The sequence below is a fragment of the Lutra lutra genome, chromosome X (assembly GCF_902655055.1).
Source record: "Lutra lutra chromosome X, mLutLut1.2, whole genome shotgun sequence".
NCBI lineage: Eukaryota > Metazoa > Chordata > Mammalia > Carnivora > Mustelidae > Lutra > Lutra lutra.
In genome coordinates, this window is record NC_062296.1 from 79,469,968 (window position 1) to 79,494,946 (window position 24,979).

General features: G+C 44.5%; 1 protein-coding gene across 4 annotated transcripts in view; it reads left to right on the plus strand.

The window, feature by feature from the left end:
- Window positions 1-24,979, plus strand: part of PCYT1B (phosphate cytidylyltransferase 1B, choline) — a 125,088-nt gene that overhangs the window by 38,849 nt on the left and 61,260 nt on the right. For 3 of the 4 annotated variants that reach the window (XM_047716231.1, XM_047716233.1, XM_047716230.1), the window contains exon 2: window positions 17,061-17,160. In XM_047716231.1, coding sequence (XP_047572187.1) covers window positions 17,061-17,160 — 100 coding nt within the window. Of the gene's footprint in view, window positions 1-16,342; window positions 16,583-17,060; window positions 17,161-24,979 lie in introns of those variants that run through there. The other variant, XM_047716232.1, reaches the window with a different exon arrangement.

A 24,979-nucleotide genomic window follows, 5' to 3' on the forward strand; every position in this document is an offset into this window, starting at 1 on the left:
TCCACGGCAATGAGAAAGGAGAATCCAAAACCACTTGCAAAAATACGGATAAATCTCACAAACATAATATTGAATGAAAGAAGCCAGATGCAAGAGAATACACACCACATATTTTCATGATCTATTAAGAATTTTAAAAGTAGGCACACCAGTCTGTGAGTTTAGAAGTCAGGACGGCAGGAGGAGCTCAGGACGGATGCTGGCTTTGGTCGGTTACTTGATCTGGGTGCTACCTAGGCTCATTTTGTGACAGTTCAGTGTTACACCCTTAGGATAGGTGCATGTTTCTTTTTTTTTTTTTTAAGATTTTATTTTATTTATTTGACAGACAGAGATCACAAGTAGGCAGAGAGGCAGGCAGAGGGGGGTGGGGAGCAGGCTCCCTGCTGAGCAGATAGCCCGATGTGGGGCTCGATCCCAGGACTCTGAGATCACAACCTGAGCCAAAGGCAGAGGTTTGACCGACTGAGCCACCCAGGTGCTCCAGGTGCAAGTTTCTGTACATGTATTGTTCTTTAATACAAAGTTGAAAGATATTCCAACTACAGGAACAGAGAAGGTACACTCTACAACCGATTGCCCATTTCCAGACAATTCTGGGGACCTCGCAGATAACATTCTAAGGAATAGTATCAGCTCCTGCCTACGATTACAGCTCTTGGCCATTAACAGAGCCGGACTGTGCCCCAGGGGTCAGTACCCAGCCCCAAAGAGAACGTAGGAAAGCCTTGGAACTTAATTCTAGGACAAGTCTAGCCCTAGTCGGGTTATTTGTGAATTAAAAACCATGGTGTCCAATCTATATGTGTTTTATAACAATGGCCAGACCTCACAGTCCGTTTCCAGACTCAGAAGGAAGTGGGTAAAACTGGTTAGCTAGCAAGAGTGTCTCAGGATAATGCTGCTTAGGGCAAATTTTAGGAAATGACTGACCCCGAACCATCCTATGAGGTTTTCTTAAGGGAAGAAAAATAGAAGAGCCATAATTCAAGCTAAAGGAATCCTCCCTGTATCTGCCTGTCTCTGTATGAGACCTGGTTAAATGGCTCTGCATTACCCCCCAGTCTTCCACGATGGAATCCTGAGGAACAGAATTTAGTGACCAAATGGAGGAAGGGTATTGAAAAGAAGACAGAGAGGTATTTCTTAAATTGGTGGGAATTTGGGGTCTAACAGCAATGCTGTTGCTTCATTGGTAGGTAAACTTACATGTTTTGTTTTCCTGTAAAATATTGTTTTTTTTAAAGATTTTATTTATTTATTTATTTGAGACATCAAGAGAGAGTGAGAGAGTGAGCATGAGCAGGTGCGGGCAAGTACAGAGGGGAAGGGAGAAGCAGGCTCCCCCTGAGCAGGGAGCCCGATACAGGGCTTGATCCCAGGGCTCCGGGATCGTGACCTGAGTTGAAGACAGACGCTTAAGCGACTGAGCTACCCAGGTGCCCCTAAAATATTGTTTTTATTAAAGAATCATCTGCTTTGTACAATCATCTTTGGAATATCTTTCTTTGGAAAATCTTCTTTGGAACATCTTTGCTTTAGCGGCTCAGAAAAAAAAAAGGGGGGTCTTATTATTGAAATAGGATCTAGCAAATACCTCTGGCTATGACATGTTAGAAATATCTGTACTTCCATCCTACTGTATAGCAAACCTCCCACACTGCATAATTTGTTCTAATGCTTGTTCCTTCCAGTCTGCAGCAATGTTTTCTGTATGTCTCCTGAATATATTTGACTGACAAAGCATTTTAGTTTGACATAACTTTTTTCCCCCACATACATTCCCCCTTTTACTGTGGCATGAAGAGCTGGTGTTTCTGCAGTGGTATGAGACCTTTGGCTTTTGTTTACTGAATGAGAGAAATTTGAAAAGACTTCTCACGTTTATCATTGCATGCCACTATATTTTGTAAGGGACTGGATTATCATGTCTTGAAACATTGCTGAAACAAATCACAGAAGTTGGTCTTCATGGTCTGGATGCTTTGCTTCTCAGTATTGTGGTAACTACAGTAGCCTCTTATGATCATGACCCGATAGCTCAAGGTACAAGAGACGCTCCAGGTGAAGTTTAATGCTAATGGCAGCAGGTATTTGAAATAGACTCCTTCGTGTTAATGGTGGATTCACCTGTCTTGATTAGATCTTCATTGTTCACACCTGATAATGTGGCTGATGCGAGACTCCTGCAAGGGCTAGAAGGGTCAGCTCGGCCACGTTTTTGTCACTCACCTGTGCTTGTGTTAGTTTTTGCTTCCCTGTTTCATTGTGGGAAATGCTTTAAGCCACTTGGTGGTCTTGTGAGCATTGGTTTAGTTAAAACTACGTAATATTATCTACAAATGCCCTTATCCAGGCCCAGGCAAATGGCACTATATTACAGTAAGCTGACAGCAAATGAAAATGCCAAGGGACCCAGGCCATCCTTCTCAATGGTACAACTTGCATTCTTCCTTGAGGACATCTTGTAGACTTCATGTCGACAGAGATAGGGCACCAGTAAAAATCAGCACCTTAGAATAAAGCATCAGTAACGCTTCCAGTTTTTTTTAAAAGACTTTATTTATTTATTTGACAGACAGAGATCACAAGTAGGCAGAGAGGCAGGCAGAGAGAGAGGAGGAAGCAGGCTCCCCGCTGAGCAGAGAGCCTGATTCGGGGCTTGATCCCAGGACCCTGGGATCATGACCTGAACCGAAGGCAGAGGCTTTAACCCACTGAGCCACCCAGGCGCCCCAACGCTTCCTGTTTTTTAACCTGAAAAATAAATCTAAGCACAAGTGTTGTTCTTTAATGGATTGTCTTGCCCGTCCCACATTAGAAAGCCCTGGTCTCCATGTTCTAGATCCTGCCCTTGGATCCAGCAGTGAGGGAGAGCACCGCATTTTCAGTCTGCCTATTTGGCCGCTTGCAGAAATGCTCTTTTGAATTGCTTTTTGGTTCTGAGGCTCTGCCTTGCATGGAGGGTGTCACAGAGACAAACACAAAAACCAGAATGGTCTTGGGACACCTGGGTGGCTCATTCGGTTAATCGCCTGCCTTTGGCTCAGGTCATGGTCCCCGAGTCCTGGGATTGAGCTTCAAGTCAGGCTCCCTGCTCAGCGGGGAGTCTGCTTTTCCCTCTGCCCTTCCTCGACCTCCGATTGTGCTTTCTCTCTCTCAAATAAATAAATAAATCCTTAAAAAAAAAAAAAAAGAAACAGGATTGTCTTCAGCAGGGTGTTGAGTATCCTGGTTCCGCTAGAGAGCCTCACGCCACGTGCCCCTTACGGAAGCCTCACTGGAGGCACTGCTGTGAAATCCTGCGTCAGGAAGTGCTGTGCTGCTCCTCAGTAGCTATTTTGTTTTTCACTTACGGACAGTATTTTGTCTTTCTCTTTGCTTCGACGGCTGAGAGCTTCAAGTCATTTTTGTGACCTACCCGAAGTGTAGAGAATTGGGCTAGGTGTTCTTGTATGCTCATTTCGCTTCTGACCTTTGTCGAAACCCCTATTTCCTCCCTCAGCCCAGATCTTACAACTATTAAACTTACAGATTTTATTTTTTTGAAGTCACCTCAAGTCCTTGGGAAGGAGGTAGGATATAAATAAGATAGGCGGTTGTTAATGATGTTCATCATAAATTCCTTAAGCTCAGTTGCCTAAGAAAAGTTGATTTAGGGGCTGGAACTTTTAAATCTCTAGGCAAAACTGATTCTTTTCTTTTCTTTTTATTTTTTTTTTAAAGATTTTATTTTATTATTTGACAGAGATCACAGGTAGGCAGAGAGGCAGGCAGAGAGAGAGGAAGGGAAGCAGGCTCCCAGCCGAGCAGAGAGCCCGATGTGGGGCTCGATCCCAGGACCCTGGGATCACGACCTGAGCCGAAGGCAGAGGCTTTAACCCACTGAGCCACCCAGGCGCCCCTCTTTTTTTTTTTTTTTTTTAAGATTTTATTTATCTGACAGAGATCACAAGCAGGCAGAGAGGTGGGGCGGGGGGGCTGGGAAGCAGGCTCCCCGCTGAGCAGAGAGCCAGACTCCTGGCTGATCCCAGGACCCCGGGATCATGACCTGAGCCGAAGGCAGAGGCTTTAACCCACTGAGCCATCCAGGCGCCCCAAAAGTGTCTATTTTCTATTGTCAATACCATCTCTGCATTTCAGGAATCTAAGATGCCGTTAATTATGAGATAGAGTCTCGTTGCAGGGATGTAGCAATGTCAGAAAATTGCTGACACTGATTTTAAGATATTTCTTGTAAGACCCTCTCCTAATCTCAGAGATGTTAAAATGTGGGGGGAAACGTACATTTTAGAATAAGTGAAATACAGTATTATTAAGCGTTCATTTCGGAAGGTGGCAAATGGGAGTGGGGGGCTTGCGGCTTACAGGTGGTCAGTGTTTTAAGGAAGCTGTACCCCTGGGGCATGATACAATTTCTGATCTCTGGTCACTGGAAGGGCAGTAATTACTTGTCTGACCTTGACGCAGGGGTTCACACATGGGCTTAAAAAATGGACATCTTGGGGCGCCTGGGTGGCTCAGTGGGTTAAAGCCTCTGCCTTTGGCTCGGGTCACGATCTCAAGGTCCTGGGATCGAGCCCCACATCGGGCTCTCTGCTCTGCAGGGAGCCTGCTTCCCTCTCTCTCTGCCTGCCTCTCTGCCTACTTGTGATCTCTCTCTGTCAAATAAATAAAATCTTTAAAAAAAAATGGACCTCTTATGAGGGAACTTTAGATAAAGTAGGAAAACATCTTTTCTTTTTCAAGATGTTTAAGCTAATTTTTTAAACTGTGTTATGCTTTTGTTTTTAGCTAACTTCAAAGTATTCATCCTCAACAATAGAAAAATGAGCCAAGGACAGATTATCTCAGAAGAAAGTACAAATGGCTAATAAACATTTGAAAAATGTTCCATCTTTTTTCTAATCAAAATAATGCAAATTGAAACAGCGTGATGCTATTTTTAGTCTGTAAAATTGACAAAGATAATACTCAAAGCTGGTGAGATGGCAGCCAGCTAGGTGCTTTCAGACATTGTAATGTGAGTATAAATGAGACAGCTTTTGTAGAAGCTAATTTACCAATACATGTTAAAATGTTCTACAAATATTTATCTTTAAATGTTCATACCCCTGGTCTAAGTAATTCAGCTCCTAGGCATCTATCCTAAGGAAATAATCAGAGGTTCGGAACTATGTTTAGAATGTTATTTATATTAGTAAAACATAAACAACTTAATATTCAACAACACAGAGAGATTTAAATAAATTATGGTTTTTCTATTCAGTGGAATGCCTTATAGCTATCAGAATTAGTGAGAGTTAAGTGGGAAATAATTTGTACCTTCTGCTCATTTTGCTGTGTACGTCAAACTTCTCTAAAAAATAAAGTCTGTTAAAAACGATAGTGAGGTGGTTTTGCAGAAGCCTGGATTCCTGAGAGGGTGGGGGAGGTCACCAAGTGGCCACGGCTGGTGCCTTTGAGCAGCTTGGGTCTCTTACACCCCCTGCTGGAGCCTGATGTCTTTAGTGCTGGGTGGGCCAAGCCCGGAGGAGGCTGCCCAGCGTAGTGGGTGACCAGTTGCCCAGATCCTTTGGAAAAGGAAATGACTTTATTGAATGGGCTATTCTTTGCATTTATCTTACCGCTCAATTTACCCGTGGTCTACTCTGTCTCATGTGGAGGTACCTGCTAATCTCTCCTTTCAGGATCTGCACCAACCAGCACTTGCCTCCCGGCCAACCAGGGCATCTCCCTTCACGATTCACCTTCTTTGGCCTATATCCTATTTTCTGGTGCCACTTGCAACCTTTCAAAATAGAAAAATGAACAGATGAGTCAGGTGTTCCTGCTTCCCTCCTGTCTTTTTAATGTTAACATCCTATCTTTGGGATATGATGCCCTTGCTTTTCATCATCTTGCCTAACTTTCAATGCTTGGGAATTGGAGGCTCAGGGCTAGGGAAACAGGGGGTATGGGACCCCCAGATAACACCTTTAAAAATAGTGAAATTGAAGACTACATGATAGGGTAATCCCGACATACAAGTAGAGAGAACTGTCCATGTAGTTAGGGTTCCAAAGTTGTATGTATGCGTAATATATCAGAAAGCCCTAAAAGAAATCTAGAAAGTGTTACCAATGGTTGTATTTGGGAAGTAGAATTATTAGTGAGTTTTGCTTTTATTTCCCAAGTTTTCTGTAGTATATATTATGATGATAAGAAAAAGATAGGAAACACCGACAATTGTATTTCTTATTTGGTTTAACCTTTGTCAATAATCATTATCAATGATTCCCTCTCCAGTTCTTTATCAGTAATTATTCTCTCTCCATTGACTCTAACTTCTTCCATTCAACAAATGTTTACCCAGAACTTTCTGTCTGCCAGGTACTGCCCTAGGAATTACGAATACAACAATGAGTAGGACAGACCAACTATCCATTTTCTTAGAGCTACCAGTAGTCTAGGGAGGTTGGTCAGAAATATACAATGTCTCCTCATTAGACAACCAGGACCTTGCCTCAGCCTGCACTCGTGGCCTGAGCTGAATGAATGAATCTAGTCTAGTGGCTTTAGATATCATTTATATTCCTATGGTTTCTTAACCTGCTTCTCTAGTTTAGTTCTCTGTCTCCAACTCCAGACTTGTTAATCCAACTGCCTACCTGATATCTTCACTGGGAGATCTAATAGGTATATCAAACTTAATGTGTGAGAACGGAATTCTTGATTTCCCCAGCCTATCCCTCCCATCCCCAAACCTACTCTGCCAGTGTCTTCCCCATGTTAGGGAATGGCAATGCCATCTTTCTAGTTCTTCAGGCCAGTAACTTTGCAGTTATGTTGACTTCTCTCCTTCTTTTACATTCGACGTTCAATCAATTTCAAACTTTTAAAATTCAAAATCCATCCAGAATCCAACGACTTCTCACCACTCATCCTAGCCCCAGCCTCCATCTGCCTACTCTTGCCTGATAATTATGCCAGTTACTTAGTGCTTTTCTTGCTTCTGTTTTTGACTTTTGAGAGTTAAACCTCAGCATAGCAGCGAGGTGGTCCTGTTAAGGCTCCGACCATATTACTACTCCCTGTTCACAACTCCGATGGCTTCCATTTTCTCTGTGAAGGCCAGTCTTTACAGCATCCTAAAAATCGCATACCATTGGATGTCTCCTGTCTCTTTGTACTTCACCTCTCTGGCTCTATCTCCTACTACTATACTTTGTTCACATCTTCCAGGCATACTGGCCTTGTTATTCCTGGAAGAAGCTGGGCATGTTACTGCCTTGGGGCCCTTGCACTTGATTTTTCCTCTGCCTGAAGTGTTCTTTCTCTGCAGGGTTCAATCGATCCTTTTTTTTTTTTTTTAAAGATTTTATTTATTTATGGGCGCCTGGGTGGCTCAGTGGGTTAAGCCGCTGCCTTCGGCTCAGGTCATGATCTCAGGGTCCTGGGATCGAGTCCCGCATCGGGCTCTCTGCTCAGCAGGGAGCCTGCTTCCCTCTCTCTCTCTCTCTCTCTGCCTGCCTCTCTGTCTACTTGTGATCTCTCTCTGTCAAATAAATAAATAAAATCTTAAAAAAAAAGATTTTATTTATTTATTTGACAGAGATCATAGGTAGGCAGAGAGGCAGGCAGAGAAAGAGAAAGGGAAGCAGGCTCCCTGCTGAGCAGAGAGCCCGATGAGGGGCTCGATGAGGGGCTCAATCCCAGGACCCTGGGATCACAACCCAAGCTGAAGGCAGAGGCTTTAACCCACTGAGCCACCCAGGTGCCCCCAATCTATCCTTTCTATATAGACACACACATCAACTCCCTCGGCTATCCAATTTATGGATAAGCCCCCTACCTTCTTTATCCCGTTCCTTGCTTTAATTTTTTCTAAACACTATCCCCTTTTAACGTTTTATACATTTCACATCCTTTTTTGTTGTTTGTTATCTTTAAGGATAATAAAGGCAGGATTTTGTGGGTCCTGTTTTGTTCCCTGATGTATCCTCAGAACCTAAATCCAGTGCCTGGCACCCAGCAAGCCCTCAGGCAATGTTTGTTGGATGTTGGAGAAATGAATAGAGGGTAGATACTATGAAGACCATTTAAATTGCTTTTAAAAGCTCAGATGAGTTTTAAATGTTCCATATAGGGGCGCCTGGGTGGCTCAGTGGGTTAAGCCGCTGCCTTTGGCTCAGGTCATGATCTTGGGGTCCTGGGATCGAGTCCCGCATCGGGCTCTCTGCTCAGCAGGGAGCCTGCTTCCCTTCCCCTCTCTCTGCCTGCCTCTCTGCCTGCTTGTGATCTCTCTCTGTCAAATAAATTTAAAAAATAAATAAATAAATGTTCCATATACCCGAGAATAATAGCATTTAACAATTAATTTATAAGTGATAGTTGTTATTTTTTAAAGTACTCCTGTTTTCCTTTTAGATACATTCTCTGACATTTGGAACACCTAATCCTAGATTAAATTTCCTGCATCTCTGAATTCCCAAGATAGGATAAATTTCTTTACAGTTATTTTAAACGTAGATAAATTATATGAATGTGTTCTCATGTGAAAATAAAACAAAATAACAGATGTAAATAGAGTAAACAATGAAAACATCCTCTCATCTCTTCTTCCAATGTGGCTTTCTTCCCTGGACGTAACCCCGGTTAATTTGTTGTGTATCGCTCCAGGCCAGTGCTGTCCACTAGAACTTTCTGTGATGATAGGGATGTTCTCTATCTGTGCTAATATAGTAGCCACTATATTATATTAGCCACTAGCCACGTTTGGTTATTGGGCACCTAAAATGTGGCCGGAGTGACCGAGAAACTGAGTTTTTAATTATGTTCCTTAATTCCATGAAATATAATTTGAATTCAAATAGGTCCACGTGGCTAATGGCTACTGTATTTCTATTGGTACTATTTCTCCACAGTTGCCTATTTCTTTCTCTTTAACCATAAATGATATCATAGTATATAACCTGTATATATATATATATATATATATATATATATATATATATTATATATAGTGCTTTGTCACTAGGATCATGTCCTAAAATAATTCCTCGTCTGGGTGTATGTATCTTACTGTTTTTAATGGTGCCTGTTACCTCATACTCTGTGCCTACTGTGCTTAGCTAGATGATGAAAAATAGATATTTCTTGGTGCAGAGCCATGCACTAGGCGTCCTGTCCCCGCCGCCCCCCGCCCCCACTGGCATTTGTCAAGGCTTTGCGGCAGCTGCCTGATCCAGGCTTCTGCATAATCACCAACACAGCCCAAGAATCTAGTGATTTACATATGTTGGGCCTCTGGTCAAGCATAAAATCTACTCTTCCTTCCCTCTTTTCAGAAGACAAACATATTCTGATCTCAAATAAAATCATGCCTTAAAAGCTATGTGCAGCAGCTGATAAACACAGTCCTAACAGAATGAGACGGAAGGCTTCAATTTTGTGATGTCTTTTTTCCAACTCTGAATTTGTAGTTCTGAAGCGGGTGAGTCCTGAGGCCAAAGGCTTCCACGGGAAAATGAGATTCTTTCTGGAGTCCTATTCCTGTCCCTTGCAAAGCTTGATGAAAATGCCTAATGTTGCTGTAAAGTTCTTTCCTACTAGAGGACGTTCTTGAGGTGGTTATGACTTTATTAACTTTGGGTAATTCCCTTTTCAGTTGATCTCTGTGCTTCTCCCATGCCTCATCAACATTTGCTAGTTAACATTTATTGAGCCTGGCAGCCGTCCTATTGTATAGACTCTATCAGTCAAGGAAGGCCCTGCCGGGAGACAGACAGCTCACTCTAAATGGGAAATACGAAAAGGAGTTTAATAAAAGGGACTATTTACAACCTCAAGGGACGGTATGTACGCTAGGCCTGGAAATGTTAGGGGTTGTCATTTCCTAGGCTTCCTAGGCATGAAGGGGCCAGGGGAGGCTGTGGTTACTGGAACTTTGCAGGGTGCTCTATAAAGAGGGGGCCTTTCAAGGGAAGCTGTGGATTTTGGTGAGAGGGCAGAAATAACCTGCTGCTTCCTAGCAGGGAGGAAGCCAAGGGGAAAGATAGTCTGAGCTCACTCATGTCCTGCCCTCTGGTATTTTGCATACTTCTCATGGAACCCGCCCAACGTGAAGCCTAAAGGCATCGGAGCCCATTGGTACAGTCCATATGGGAAGCCATATGAAGGAGAGTAGAGAAGGGTGGGAAGAGAGTGGATTCTGGAGAAGCAGAAGGAAGACATTACTCAGATACGCATCATTTCATTTATTCCTTACCACAGCTTCATGAGACAGATCATTTTATTATCTCCTTTTTATAGGTGAAGATACTAAAGGTTAGAGAGGTTAAGGACCAGCAATTTTGAAAAACATTTATTTATTGTTTATTTATTTATTTATTTATTGAACAGGGTGGGGGGTGCAGAGAGAGAGGGAGAAGGAGAGAAGCAGACTCCCTGCTGGCGGGGGGGGGGGGCTTGATCCCACGACCCTGAGATCATGACCTGAGCTTGACATCAAGAGTTGGCTGCTTAATGTACTGAGCCACCCAGGCTCCCCAGGACCAGCAGTGTTTTTTTTTTTTTAAATCATATTTTACGACAACGTGGATGGAACTAGAGGATACTATGCTTAGCGAAATAAGTCAATCGGAGAAAGACAACTATCATATGCTCTCCCTGATATGAGGAAGTGGAGAGGCAATGTGGGGGGTTTGGGGGGGTAGGAAAAGAATAAATGAAACAAGATGGGATCGGGGAGGGAGACAAACCATAAGAGACTCTTAATCTCACAGAACTGAGGGTTGCTGGGGGGAGGGGAGTCGGGAGAGGGTGGTGGGGTTATGGACATTAGGGGGATGTGTGTGCTGTGGTGAGTACTGTGAAGTGTGTAAACCTGGCGATTCACAGACCTGTACCCCTGGGGCTAAAATACATTATATGTTTATTTAAAAATTTAAGAAAATCATATTTTAAAAATGAAATGGATGTTAAATAATGAAGCTAAGATTTGAACTCAGGTCTGTCTGAGTGAATTGTCCTATCACAGTTAAGAAGAGCTTAGCATAGGGGGCTCCTGGGTGGCTCAGTTGGTTAAGCATCTGCCTTTGGCTCAGGTCATGATCTCAGGATCCTAGGATCGATTCCTGCTAGGAGCTCTTTGCTCCGCCAGGAGCCTGCTTCCCGCTACCCCCGCTTGTGTGCATGCACTTGCTCTGTCTCTGACAAATAAATAAATCTAAAAAAAAAAAAAGGCTTAGCATAAACAAGCAATTCTGCAGCTGGCCATCAGCATCAGCGGCACTAAGCTACATTCTGATTGGTGGGTTAGCTTGCTGTCTGATTGTCCAGTTGTCAGGCATTGAGGCAGGTTGCTTAAGTACAGATTCCACTGATCCTTTTTTGCGCTCAACTGATGTTTGCATTGTATATTTCATGTAACGTCTAATAGTTTTTTTCAAAAAGTATTTATTTTAAGCAATCTCTACACCCAGTATGGGGCTTGAACTCATGACCCCTAAATGAAGCGTTGCTTGCCCTTCCGACTGAGTCAGCCAGGCGCCCCATGTAATGTCTAATAGTTTTTAAGTAAATATTTGACTATGTCTAATTGAACACATCCTGCAAATGAAATGCCCAACATCTAAGGTCTTTCCTTTTAAAAAAAGCATGATGGGGGGCGCCTGGGTGGCTCAGTGGGTTAAGCCGCTGCCTTCGGCTCAGGTCATGATCTCAGGGTCCTGGGATCGAGTCCCGCATCTGGCTCTCTGCGCAGCAGGGAGCCTGCTTCCCTCTCTCTCTCTCTCTCTCTCTCTGCCTGCCTCTCCATCTACTTGTGATCTCTCTGTCAAATAAATAAATAAAAATCTAAAAAAAAAAAAAAGCATGATGGGGGGAGGGTGCTGGGTGGTTCAGTTGGTTAAGTAGGCGACTCTTGATTTCAGCTCCTGTCATGATCTTGGGGTCCTGGGAGCGTGCCCTGCATCAGGCTCTGCTCCCCATCAGTGGGGAGTCTGCTTGAGATTGTCTCTTTTCCTCTGCTCCTCACCCCCGCTCACCCTCACTCTCTCTCAAAAAATAAATCTTTTTTTTTTTAAAGCATGCTAGGAATATGGCTTTGGTATGATACAGTACCATGTACATTCCCAGAACCTATACAATAAATAGGCAGCATATTCACGTGCAATGACTGGTGTTCTGACATCCTAAACCAGGTAGAAAGATGTTTATTTGCAGTCTAGATCCAAGTCTGGGCTCTGGCGAAATCCTTGCCCATAGGAGGTTCAGGGCACAGGGCCAGGGCTTCTTAACCCTTTAAAATGCTCTACTTTGCTGCTACACGTGAAAATGTCATTCAACTCCCAACCCTGAATTTAGAACTGGCTACCTAGGGGGACATAGTCCATCCTCTGATGATCTCTCCCAGTTCAGAGGCTTAATTTCTATGATTTGTATGTTAAAAAGGTAGGGTTTTTTTTCCAGATATGAAATTACTGAAAATTGAATATGCCTTTTCAAACTCCTACCTCCTTCTGTTCTAAAAGGGCCACACTTCACCTTTGAGGAAGTCCCAGAGTTAATTCTGTTTCTTCTCTCCTTATTTCTCTCCTACGTATGCGCCCTCCAAACATCGAGCATCATATGGAATACACAGCAGATGTTAGGAAACATTCAGCAATGTGATCTGGCTGATGTGGGGTCTAAGCTGCGGCTGGCCAGTAGCTAATGATATGTCAGTCATCTGACTAGTCCACCACATCTGGGTGAAACACATGGTCCTGTCCTTTTGTGTTTTCAGTTCATCATTTGCCCCCTCCTTTTCTAATTACCACGAAGTCCATTGTCTCCTTTTTGAGGCCCCTCTCTCCCCATTGTCTAAGAATCCTAAGAGTTTCCTCAGTTCAAAGGAACCCGAAAGGTAATCCCACTGCTGTTCCCAGGCGCTGCCATTTGGTGTCTCTGTTGAAGACAGGCTCTGTAGAGTCTGGGGGAGACAGCATCTGTCTCGGAGTTGTAAAAGTCAACGAGCTAATACATTTAAAGGGCTTAGACAGTTAGTGGCACTACCTAGGCACGCAAAGATTTAGCCATTACATTACATTATTGAGCTTCAGTTTTATGTCTTATTTAGGGCCTAGACCCAGAGGATCCCAGGGGCCATCCCAGGTCTGGCAAATGGTACAGAAGATATGGGGCCTGGGTCCTCTACAGGCTGGTATGTGTATATAGATGAATTCATAGATAGCTTGGAATCCCGGAGTAGCTTCAGATTCCTTGTAAGTCAAATGATTTGTTCTGGCTCAGAGAAGGAATTTTGGGGTGATTGGACTGAAAAAAAAATAGTGGCTGAAGTCACAGGGCTGGTTGTTAGTGGCTGGGCCTTAACCAAGGTCTTCATGAATGTAGAACTTGATTCTCAACTGAGGCGGTGATCTGCCTCATTTTGGAAGACAATGAATGTTCTGGCAATGTTCACAACAAGTCTGTGGCTTGTATATTGCATGGATAATATTTGCATTCTCTCCATTCCAAACATAGTGCCTTTTACATACCAAGAAATACCCCTCCTGCATGTCAGCTCCTGTTAAATACGATCACATGCACACACATGCACACAGGTACTCATGTGCACGTGTGCGCACACGCTCGTTTGTGAACTCTGTCTACCTTCTCTGTCTCTTTGCTTCTTTCTTTTTCCTACTTCTAGGCCACAATAATTAAGAAAAAATATAGAGTGCCTATAAACCTTTTTCTTTACCTTTGAGTAACTATCATTGCTTTACAGCTCTCTCTGTCTCTGCTTTAATTACCAGATTTCACACCCTCTAGAACACCTTTCTTTTTTTTTTTTTAATTTTTTTTTTATTTTTTTTAAAGATCTTATTTATTTATTTGACAGAGAGAGAGATCACAAGTAGGCCGAGAGGCAGGCAGAAAGAGGGGGAAGCAGGCCCCCCGCTGAGCAGAGAGCCCGATACGGGGCTCGATCCCAGGTCCCTGAGATCATGACCCGAACCGAAGGCAGAGGCTTAACCCACTGAACCACCCAGGCGCCCCTAGAACACACCTTTCTTGGAAAATGGCAACACCTTATCTTTTTAATAAACTTTGGAACTAGCACATAAAAGATCTCCAAATAGTAATTTATTTTAGGTCATGTGAAAAAGACTCACTGTCCAGGTATGTTAAAGGTTAATGAATCTTTACTAAAATCTAATTTAGTTTGCCAATTCATTGACCTACTTAGGTTGTGTCCTAAAAGTTCATTCATGAGTCAGTTTGCTTTGTTTCTAGGGGAAACTACATTATCTGTTATTATAATATATAATATTATATATAATAAATACTAATAGTAATAATAATTGCCACAATTGATTCAGTACCAGGTACTTTATAGACATTATTTCTATGTTTCACAATAACCCTGTGAGATAGGTACCCATTTTATAGAGGAAACTGAACTTCAGCTAAGGAACATCCATTTATTTATTTATTTACTTACTTACTTACTTACTTACTTATTTTTTGGTGGGGAAGGGTGGAGGGAGAGGGAGAGAGAGAGAGAGAATCTCAAGCAGACTTCCACTAAGTGGGGAGGTCAATGCAGAGCTCAGTCTCACAACCCTGAGACATGACTTGAGCTGAAATCAAGAGTGAGGGGTGCCTGGGTGGCTCAGTGGGTTAAAGCCTCTGCCTTCAGCTCAGGTCATGATCTCAGGGTCCTAGGATCGAGTCCCGCATCTGGCTCTCTGCTCTGCAGGGAGCCTGCTTCCTCCTCTCTCTCTCTCTCTCTCTCTCTGCCTGCCTCTCTGCCTACTTGTGATCTCTGTCTGTCAAATAAATAAATAAAATCTTAAAAAAAAAAAAGAAATCAAGAGTGGGATACTCAGTGGACTGAGCCACCCAGGCACCCCATGGAATATCCTTTTTAAATTACACAAAGTCAAATACATTTCTTGTCCTGAAGACAGCACATGCTAAAGCAGCAAAGACAGGCCACCCATGGCTTCCCTCTCCGTTCCTTGTCCCTTTAGCAGCCACAGCCTGTGGGCCCCAGGTGGGTGTCCAATTCAATGCCAGCGTCTTCTGGTGGTGGCCTGCTTTGAAAAGCAAGCTCTGCCGGTCTGATTCTCCCTTAGGAATCTGAATGGGGAAACATGGGAAGAAGTAGGAAGTTGATTAGAGCTGGGGCTGGAGGACTCAGTCAGAAGTTGATGAGCGAGTGTTGGGAAGGGAGGCCAGCTGTCACATGTGAGCTCTACAGGGGAGTGGAGGTAATCAGGGACTTGACTGTAGTGGACGGTTATAGGGCAAATGGGAGTGGGAGAGAGGGAATCACGTGCAGAGAGCTGCCAGGTGGGTGCGGAGCACTCTGGAGCCAGACCCTGCGACTTTCCTACTCCCCCTTCCCCCGACAATTTCTATGCTGGGAAGGCCTTAAAATAATCCTTCATCTCTTGAGCTGTCTTGAATGAGTGTCGGTCCCTTTCAGACAGAAGAGCCAAATTAGAATACACAGCCTATAAGTACTGGTAAGGGGAGTTGAAACTGCAGTTTGTGGGCACAGAGCCTCGACGCTGTCACTGCACCCCTTGGCTACATTACAGATGCTCCCCTGGCCCAGCCTGGCCCATGAGGTTACTTTACTGGATCTGACAACCAACAATGGACCCGTTTCCTGAACCCTTGTCCCGGGTCTTGGTTTACTTTCAGAGCCCTGAACGGGAAGGTGGGGGTTAAGGAAGTCTCAGGCAACTGGAAGTTCTCCAAACAAGCCTGGGGCAGGACTCCAGCTTCCAGGGCGGAAGGTGCTACAATGGGGAGGGGGAGGAGTGGGGCCAGGATGGCTTCTTGGCAGGGCAGAGGGGAACCCGGCTCTTCCAGGACTGCAACTGGCCTTCCCCCTACTTCTATCTCCAGTTCTAAGACCGTGCCTGACATACAGCTGAACGAGTGAATGAATGATTAATGAATGAGCAAGTGAATAAATGACGGGCGGAAGTGGGTCACAGCCCCTCTGCAGACGAGTGGATCATTCTCGAACGCCTTTTAAGGAATGCCTGTGCCCGTCTCTGAGAAACAACTGAGACGACAATATGAGTACTGCGTACCGTGACTGGTCACCTTCAGCTTTACATGCCCCAAAGCCGAGAGAGTGATGACCTTGATAATGCCATCATTCCGAGAGGACACATGGACCATCCGGCACCACATTTGCCCTGTTTACAAAATTACCGCTCCCTTTGTCTACGTCTGGAGGGAGTGAGGTTTTCCTTTTAAGAGGCTGCCTAAAAGATGCAGAGCCACTTCCTGGGCAGGCTTCCAAGTGACTACATCTCTCTCCCAGCACTCCCCGGAGCCCCAGCCCAGGCTGCCCGGGGCGGGGCCTCCCGCCGTGGCTGCTGGAGCTACCGCAGAAGCGCTTCTCTGCTGCTGGCCAGCAAGGCTGTGCTCTCAGGCCCTCCCAGGGCACCGAGCACGGCTTTGGCCTTTGCACTGAAGTGACGTCAGAGTTTGTGATTGGCCAGGCTGGCGTGTGTGTGAAATACAGGCGATGTCTGCCACACTTCTGAGTACGGCATTTCTTCCCGCTGAGTACCCCGGGCTGTGGGTAAGTCTTAATCTTTGCAGTCTGCCCTGGGTGGTGGTTAAAATGTGCAAAGCCGAGCACTGCGACTTCCCAAGGGCATGACTTGGCATATTTCGTCATCCTGCTGGGCCTCAGTTGCCTTTTCTGTGAAGTAGAGAGATGGTCTTCTATATTATAGAAGGATAGAGGAACGGAGCCATGCTAGGCTGATGTGGGGCCAACAGTTCACCTGTCCAGACTACCTCCTTTGGTACCTGGCATAGGGTAGAGAGTGTGGTACTGTCATGATTGCCGAGCATCAGTAAAAAAAAAAAAAAAAAAGTTCAGTGATCATGTCCCTGTTTTTATCTCTAACAGTATAATATTTTCTCTGAAAGTCTCTGGATATATTCTGCTTCTTCGTCGTAGCTGTGCAGCCAACAGGAATACGGCTTCAGGGGAAGTTAGTGCCAAAGGAAAGTTTGTCAGACTATATTCCCTTTCTCTTTTTCCCTTCTAGACCCTGACTGCACCTGCCCCATTTGCCGATGAAACCAGCTGCCAGTGCCAAGCACCCCATGAGAAACTGACCATTGCTCAGGCCCGCTTAGGAACACCAGGTGAGGTTGTACTTCTCCGAATGGGCCCTGTCCTGACCTTGAAAGTAGCAGAGCGCCACCTGGGTGGCTCAGTCGGTTAAGCGTCTGAGTTCCGCTGGGGTCATGATCCCAGGGTCGTGGGTGAGGGTATCTAGCCTCACATCCAGCTCCCTGCTCGGCAGGGAGTCTGCTTCTCCCCCTGCTCATGCTTTCTCTCGCTGTCTCTCTCTCTCAAATAAAATCTTAGAAAAATAAATGAAGAAGCAGAGTAGGCCTGTCATTACTTGAGCACTTTCAATGGGAGCCTTGAATTTAGAGACTTACAGCCCAGTGCGAGGATAAACAGACCAGACCAGACCAACCCAAGTCAGCAGGAGCTGGAACCCCAGCCCAGCCCAGCCCAGCCATCTCTTAGTTCGGCGGCTTTGTGCAAGTCATGAGAACGATCAGAATCTCTTTCCTCTTGTGCCTTGTGCCAGCAGGGTTATTAATGCCTGCTTCACAAGGTTTTGGGGGTGACAAGATTGGGTTCAAGACACCAAAGCAGCATTTAAACGGGGAAGGCTGATACAAGCCTAGACTGTTAGAATTATCATAATTTTTAAAAGTCTGCATTTTGAAACATTTCTCCAAGGGTGCCTTAAATTAAAGAGCCTGGCCTCTACACTAGACGTTTGCTGATGCATTAACTCCTTTATACCAGAGATGGCCAGGGGAAGAGATTGAAAAAGACCTGTAAAGGACCATCCCAGAAGCTCAGGCATAGCTCACTTTGTTGTGCCTCACAGACGCTGTGTTTTGTTGTTGTTTGTTTGTTTGTTTTACACAAATTGAAGGTTTGTGGTAACCCTGTGTCGGACAAGTTAGTGGGTGCTATTTTTTACAACAGTATTCACTTATTGTGTCTCTGTCTCATTTTGGTCATTCTTGCAAGAGTTCAAATTTTTTCATTATTCTGTTTGTTAGGGTGATCTGGGATAAGCGATTATGACTCACTGAAAGCTCTGATGACAGCATTTTTTACTGTCAGGTGTTATTTTTAATTAAGGTATATACACTGAGGTTTCTTTTTTTTAGATATAATGCTATTATATGCTTAGTAGACTACACTATAGTGTAAACATAACTTTTTAAAAGTAATCTCTACACCCAACTCAGGGCTTGAATTTACACCCCTGAGATCAAGAGTCATGGGCTCTACCGATTGAACCAGTCAGGTGCCCCTAAACATGACTTTTACATGCACTGGGAAACCAAGAATTCACTTGACTAGCTTTGTCATGGTATTTGCTCTATTGCAGTGGTCTGGAAATGAACCTGGACTATCTCCAAGGGGCACCTCTTAATTAAAGAGGCAACTCGAATGAAATAAACCCCCCAAATAATACGCATGTGTGTGCTTAGGGGTTCAACCTTGCAACACAGTTAACTGAAAGTTTTGAGAAGGGCAGATTCATTTGGCCTGGAAGAGTTGGGCCAGACCTTGTAGCAGACCTGAGCTGCTTGTTTTGGGAGAAGGTAGATGGGGACTAGGCAGGCAGCCAACGGAACGGCATTCCGAGCCAGTGGAACGGGAAGAGTGAAGGCAGAGAGCTGTGTAGGAGTGAGTGCGTGAGTGAGCGCATGGCATTGCAGGGGATGGGGCTGGAGTGAAAACAGACTGGCTGAGCTGCTGAGCTTTGAGACACTGAAGATGGCATCATTCAGTTTCCACTCGCCATCGCAAAAAAGCAAACATCCCCAGCTTAAGAGAATCCATGGGACAAAGGACAATTTGCTTAATAATAACAGTAATAATGGGTATTTATTAAGTGCTCCCTATTACTAAGTTCTTTAGATGTACCATGTCTTTTCACTCTACAACTCTCTGTGGTTAGTTCCTTATTTCCCAGGTGAGGGAATGGAGGCTTTCGCGAGAAGCCACAAACCTGGCAAGGTTATTGAGCGAGTGGCTGGCAGTGGTCCTCACGCTGGAGAGCATCAGAATCACCTGGAGGGCTCATTAAACTAGCTGGGTGGGCCTGGCCCCCAGAGTTTCTGAGTCAGTCCGGATGGGGCGGGGCGTAAGCATCTGCCTCTCTCTTCGAGCTCCACCGGCGGTCAGGCTGGAGTTTGACATCAGACCCGTTTGTGTTCGTGCTTGACCTCTCGATCCTGACACTCTGGCTTCCTTTTGAAGAAGAGCTTCAAGAGCGTGAGGTGAGGAGGTGAGGGCATGCAAAGTTAATAAGCTTTGAGAAAGGAAAGAGGAGGCTTGGGGAGGTAGCTCTGAGCAGCTAAACCCGTTGTTCCCACACTTAAGTGTGCAACCAATCACCTGGTAAGCTTGTTAGAGAAACAGATTTTCTGGGGCGCCCGGGGTGGGGGCTCAGTCAGTTGGGCGTCTGCCTTTGACTTAGGTCATGATGTCAGGGTTCTGGGATCGGGCCCTGTGTTGGGCTCCCTGCTCAGCAGGGAGTCTGCTTCTCCCTCTGCCCCTCCCCCCGCCCCGCCCCTCTCACTCTTGCTCTCTCTTGCTTTCAAATAAATAAAAGAGTTTAAAAAAAAAAAGGTTTCCTGCTCTCTCTCCCTTATCTCTGAATCTGGGATGGAGCCCAGGCATCTGTGTTTCGTAACTAATAAGCCAGGGGATTGTGATCTTGGTGGTTTACAGACCACACACCGAGAAATGCGGACCCAAGCAATAAATCCGAAAGTTGCAATGGAAGTCCAGGTGGTGATGAAAGAACTAATTTAACCTAAAGTTACAGACTGAGCTTCAGGCCACCGAAGAAGAGGACCGAGCTTTTCCAGGGCAAGGGAGGTAGAACTTACTCAGCGTCTGCTAGGTGCTCTGTGCTCTACGCTCTCTCGTTTGGTCTTTGCGTCTGGTCTGTTACCCATCTGACAGCAAACACTGTCAGATGCGTAATCTTGTGTCCTTTCTTGAGGACTTGGAGAATGGAAAAGTAACTTGTCAAATGTCCTAGCTGACTGGGTAGAGTTAGGATTCGCCCCCAAGTCCCTTTTACCTCAGATCCCTGCATGGATCCCAGCCGACCACGGAGCTCCGTGAAATCACAGGCTTTGACCTGGAGGGTGCCAGGTGTGTGAACGAGACAGACAGTGGTTTCGATCTTTTGTAGCAACAGGGCCATCTGCCTCGCTCACTGCTGGTTCACCAGTGCCTAGAGACACTCTTTTCAAAGCCTGTGTGCTCAGTAAATGTTTCATGAGTGACCAAGTGAATGAATGGAAGTTTCGGACAAGAGGAGGAGTTCACCCTCTGAAGGTAAAATCAGAGCTGCTTGTGATGGTCTGAGCCAGCAGCAAGCTGCTGGGATGAGACTGGGCCCCGGTATGTTTAACCACTAAGCAGTTTACACCCCAAGAATCAAGTTAGAATGAGATGGTGGTTCATTTTGAAACCGCTGTGCCGTGGGGTCTGTGGGACATGGGGTTCTACAGGAGTCAGATGGAGCCAAGGTGAACTCTTCGCACTAGAAGAGAAAGTCTCCTGTTGTCTCAGTTGATGACCCCGGAAAGTTATCCAAGAAAGAGAGTTTGTGATGTTGATGGGCACCTGGCTGGCAGAGGTGGGAGGGCCCCATTTTTGTTGGAAATTCCTTTATTTCTAACAAAATTTCTAATGTCTAGCATCCATATTAAAATGGGACAAGATGTTAGTTCTTTGATTAGTAAAAAGCACATGACAGTCTTAGACCGCACTCCCATAACCACTTTTTTTTTGATAGTTGTGGTCCTCCTAGCGGCTTTGAATCCTCTGTATTGTTCCAGCAGCCATCCCCTGCCAAGTGTGTGATGGGGTAGATCCGGGCTGGGGCTGGGGCGTCCCCAGCGCATTCCCTGCTGATGCTGCCTGTCCTGGGCCCTCACTGCCAGAACCACTGTTAAAGAGTGACTAACTATTGGTAATGCTGGGAGGGAGTGAGCAGGAGATTATCCAAGTATAATTGTTGGAGCATTGTGCTGTTAGTAGAAAACAACAAAAAAAATCATTGCTTTTTTGGAACATTTGATAATTTTCAAGACTACTAAGCAATTAACTTTTTGTGGTGCTGTCTTAAGCATTCCATCAGAAAGACCAAACAGACCCACATTTGGGGGTTATAATGTACTTCAAGATTATAGTTATAACTGAAGTCTTTGTCTCCTTCACTGGCCCTGTTTTATGATTTAGTACAATTGCCTACAATATGTTGTATAATTGTCGGTCTGCCCAAACAGGGGCTGGCATATAAATTCTGAAAGAGGTAACAACAAACTCTGCTCATCACTCTTTGCTCCTGGACGTTCTCTGTGAGCCACAAGAGAAGAAACACAGTAGAACAATTGGAATTGGCACCTTTGATCTTAGCTCAATTAGTCCATCTGTGGAACTGGGAACCTGCAAGGTTTCATATCTACCAGAGACCGAGAATCCCTCCTCTGTCTTCAGATAAAGAGGTCCAGGTGATTGTTTCATAGGCTCCTTTTCATCCCAGCTGCCTTCTCTCTTACAAAGAAATTCAGTTCTAATTGCCTATTTTCTTTCTCAAAAGGGGATTTGTATTGTTCCATTTCCACGGTGTAGAGTTTGCCAAATTCATTTTTTCAAGAACTACCTCGATGAATTTTGCCTTGTTTGTGTGTACCTGTACTATAATTTTCTTTAAATATACCCTTGTTTGAGAAGAGTTACTTATTTATTTTAGAGAGAGTGAGCAAGAGAGAGAGCACAAGTGGGAGGGGCAGAGGGAGAGAATCTGAAGCAAACTTGGCGCTGAGCACGGAGCCTGATGTGGGGCTCGATCTCACGACACTGAGAGCAGGACCTGAGCCAAAAGCAAGAGTTGGACACTTAACTGACTGCGCCATCCAGGCACCTCTAAATACAGTTTTTTAAACTTTAATGTATTTAAAAAGTTAACTTCAATCACTATCAGGAAATGCTGCCTCTAAGTAGAAGGAAATTTTCAAGTTTATCTAAAGCTATCGTAAACTTGATAAAATATGTAACTACTAGATGTTTAAAGGTTAATTTTTGTGCCACCATTTTTGCACAATTGTACACAAAAACAATACTAGTGACTATAATTAATGGGTGTTTAGTACTAATCTCTCTCTTTTTAAAAAGAATTCATATTGGAATGTGGTCTTCTAGAAGGCGCCATGAGTTAGAAGCAAGAACAGTAGAAGTTAGGTTTGTGCTCACGTTGCTTCATAGCTTGGTTGTATGCTGCTGGGTGAGCTGGTTAACTAGGTTGAGCCTCCCTTGCCCCTCTATGAAACAAGGGTAGCAAGTCCATTCTCTCCCATATACATTGGAGTTGATGCAAAGATCAAGTGAAAGATACGTGCTTGGTAAATCATACGGACTTTTTTTTTTTTTAAGATTTTATTTATTTGACAGAGATGACAAGTAGGCAGAGAGGCAGGCAGAGAGAGAGGAGGGGAAGCAAGCTCCTTGCTGAGCAGAGAGCCCGATGCGGGGCTTGATCCCAGAACCCTGAGATCCTGACTTGAGCCAAAGGCAGAGTCTTTAACCCACTGAGCCACCCAGGTGCCCCTAAATCATACGGACTTTTAAAGCACCGTTTAAATGTAGGTTAACAGCCATAATCAAAAATGAATAGTCCCCCTTTCGTTGTTGCCTGAGTCTGAAGGAATACCAAGAAATGCCCTAACAGAGCCCACAGAAATGTGAGTTCAGGTCTGATGCAGCCGCTGATTGCCTCCTGTCTGGCCACGTGGTAGGTGTATGCTTAACTTTTTACTAACTGCCCAGCTGCTTAACAGAGTGACTGGTTGTACCATTTTACATTCCCACTGGCATTGTTCCAGCGTTCCAGTTGCTCTGTACCCTCGCCAATAATTGGTAGGGTCAATATATTTTTAAATTCTTAGCCACTCCAAGGATATGAAGGAGTCTCTCATTTCAGTTTTAATTTCTGTTTCCCTGATCACTAATGATATTAAAGATCTTTTCATGAGCTTATTTGCCATCCATATATTCATTTTCTTTGGTGAAGTGTCTGTTCAATTTTCTTGCCCTTTTTAAAATGAGGTGTTTCTTATTATTGAGCTTTGACAGTTCTTTTGTATTCTAGATACAAGGCTTATATCAGGTATATGCTTTGCAAATATTTTCTCCCTATCTGACTTGCCTTTGTATTTTTGTAAAAATGTCTTTTGATGATGTGAGTTTGAAGTAAGGTCCAATTTTTTTCCCCTTCTAATATACCCTTTGGGGTTCTATTCAAGAAAAATTTTTTAAAAGATTTTATTTATTTATTTGACAGACAGAGATCACAAGTAGGCAGAGAGGCAGGCAGAAAGAGAAGGAAGCAGGCTCCCTGCTGAGCAGAGAGCCCGATGCAGGACTTGATCCCAGGACCCTGGGATCATGACCTGAGCCTAAGGCAGAGGCTTTAACCCACTGAGCCACCCAGGTGCCCCAAGAAAATTTTTTAAAAGATTTTATTTATTTGAGAGAGCGAGGTAGTGAACATGAGTGGGGGAGGGGCGGAGCGAGCGAGGGAGACGCAGACTCCCCACTGAGCAGGGAACCTGACAGGACAAGGGGCTCAATCCCAGGATCCTGAGGTTATGACCTGAGCCGAGGTCCGAAGCTTAACAGACTGAGCCACCCAGGTGCCCCCATTCGAGAAATTTCTGCCAAACCCACAGTCACTAAGAGTCTCCCCTGATTTCTTCTAGAAGTTTCACAACTTTAGTTCATACATTTAGATCTATGATCCATTTCGAGTTAATTTTCATATATGGTGTGACGCAAGCAGAGCTCCCTCACTATTTCTTTTGTTTGTAAGTGCTGAATAACTTATAAAAATTTGGCGTGTAAGATCCAGGAAGTTAAAAAAAAAAAGTCAGATTGCCCCACAGTACTATACCATGGTCCCTCTTTGTATCCATGATTCTTTTTTTTTTAAGATTTTATTTATTTATTTGACACAGAGATCACAAGTAGGCAGAGAGGGAGAGGGGGAAGCTGGCTCCCCACTGAGCAGAGATCCTGATGTGGGGCTCGATCCCAGCACCCTAAGACCACGACCCGAGCCGAAGGCAGAAGCTCAACCCACTGAGCCACCCCAGTGCCTGAACCACCCAGGCGCCCCTGTATCCATGATTCTTAAATATCACTTTTGTGTTATGTGTAGTTTATTATATGGAAATTATTTGAAACTGGCAATCGACATGTGCTATACAGTCATTTTACCAGACCCATTTCTCTGATAGACCTCACTCTGTCCATTCAGGATAAACAGGAATTTATTTGAAATACTTCCAAGAATTTATAATTGTCTCTGGGCAGAAAATTTACAATGCCATTGTATTCATTTTCTATGCCCCAGAATTAGTGGCTTAAAACAATGCAGATTTATTATGTCATAATTTCTGTGGGCTGGGAGCCTGGCTTAGCTGAGTCCTCTGCTCAGGGTCCACCAGGTTGTGTTTAAGATGTCACCCAGGGCTCATCTCTCACCTGGAGGCTTGATGGTGATAGACCTGTGTCCAAGCTCACTCAGGTTGTTTCCTCGCAATTCTAAGACCAAAGATCTAGCTTTTTGCTGGTGGTCAGCCAGAGGTCACCCTCAGCCCCTAGGGTCAGCTGCAGTTCCTTGCTGTGTGGCCCTCCCACTACACAATGGCTTCCTTCTTCGAAGCCACCGAGAGAGAAAGAGGGAGTCTTGTAGCAGTTTGGAATCTTATATAGTGTAATGTAATCATGGGAGTGCCATCCATCCTCTTTGCCATATTCACCTGGTTAAAGACAAGTCACAGGTCCCGTTCACATTTGAAAAGGAGGAGATGGCACCAAGGTGTGAACACCAGGCAGCAG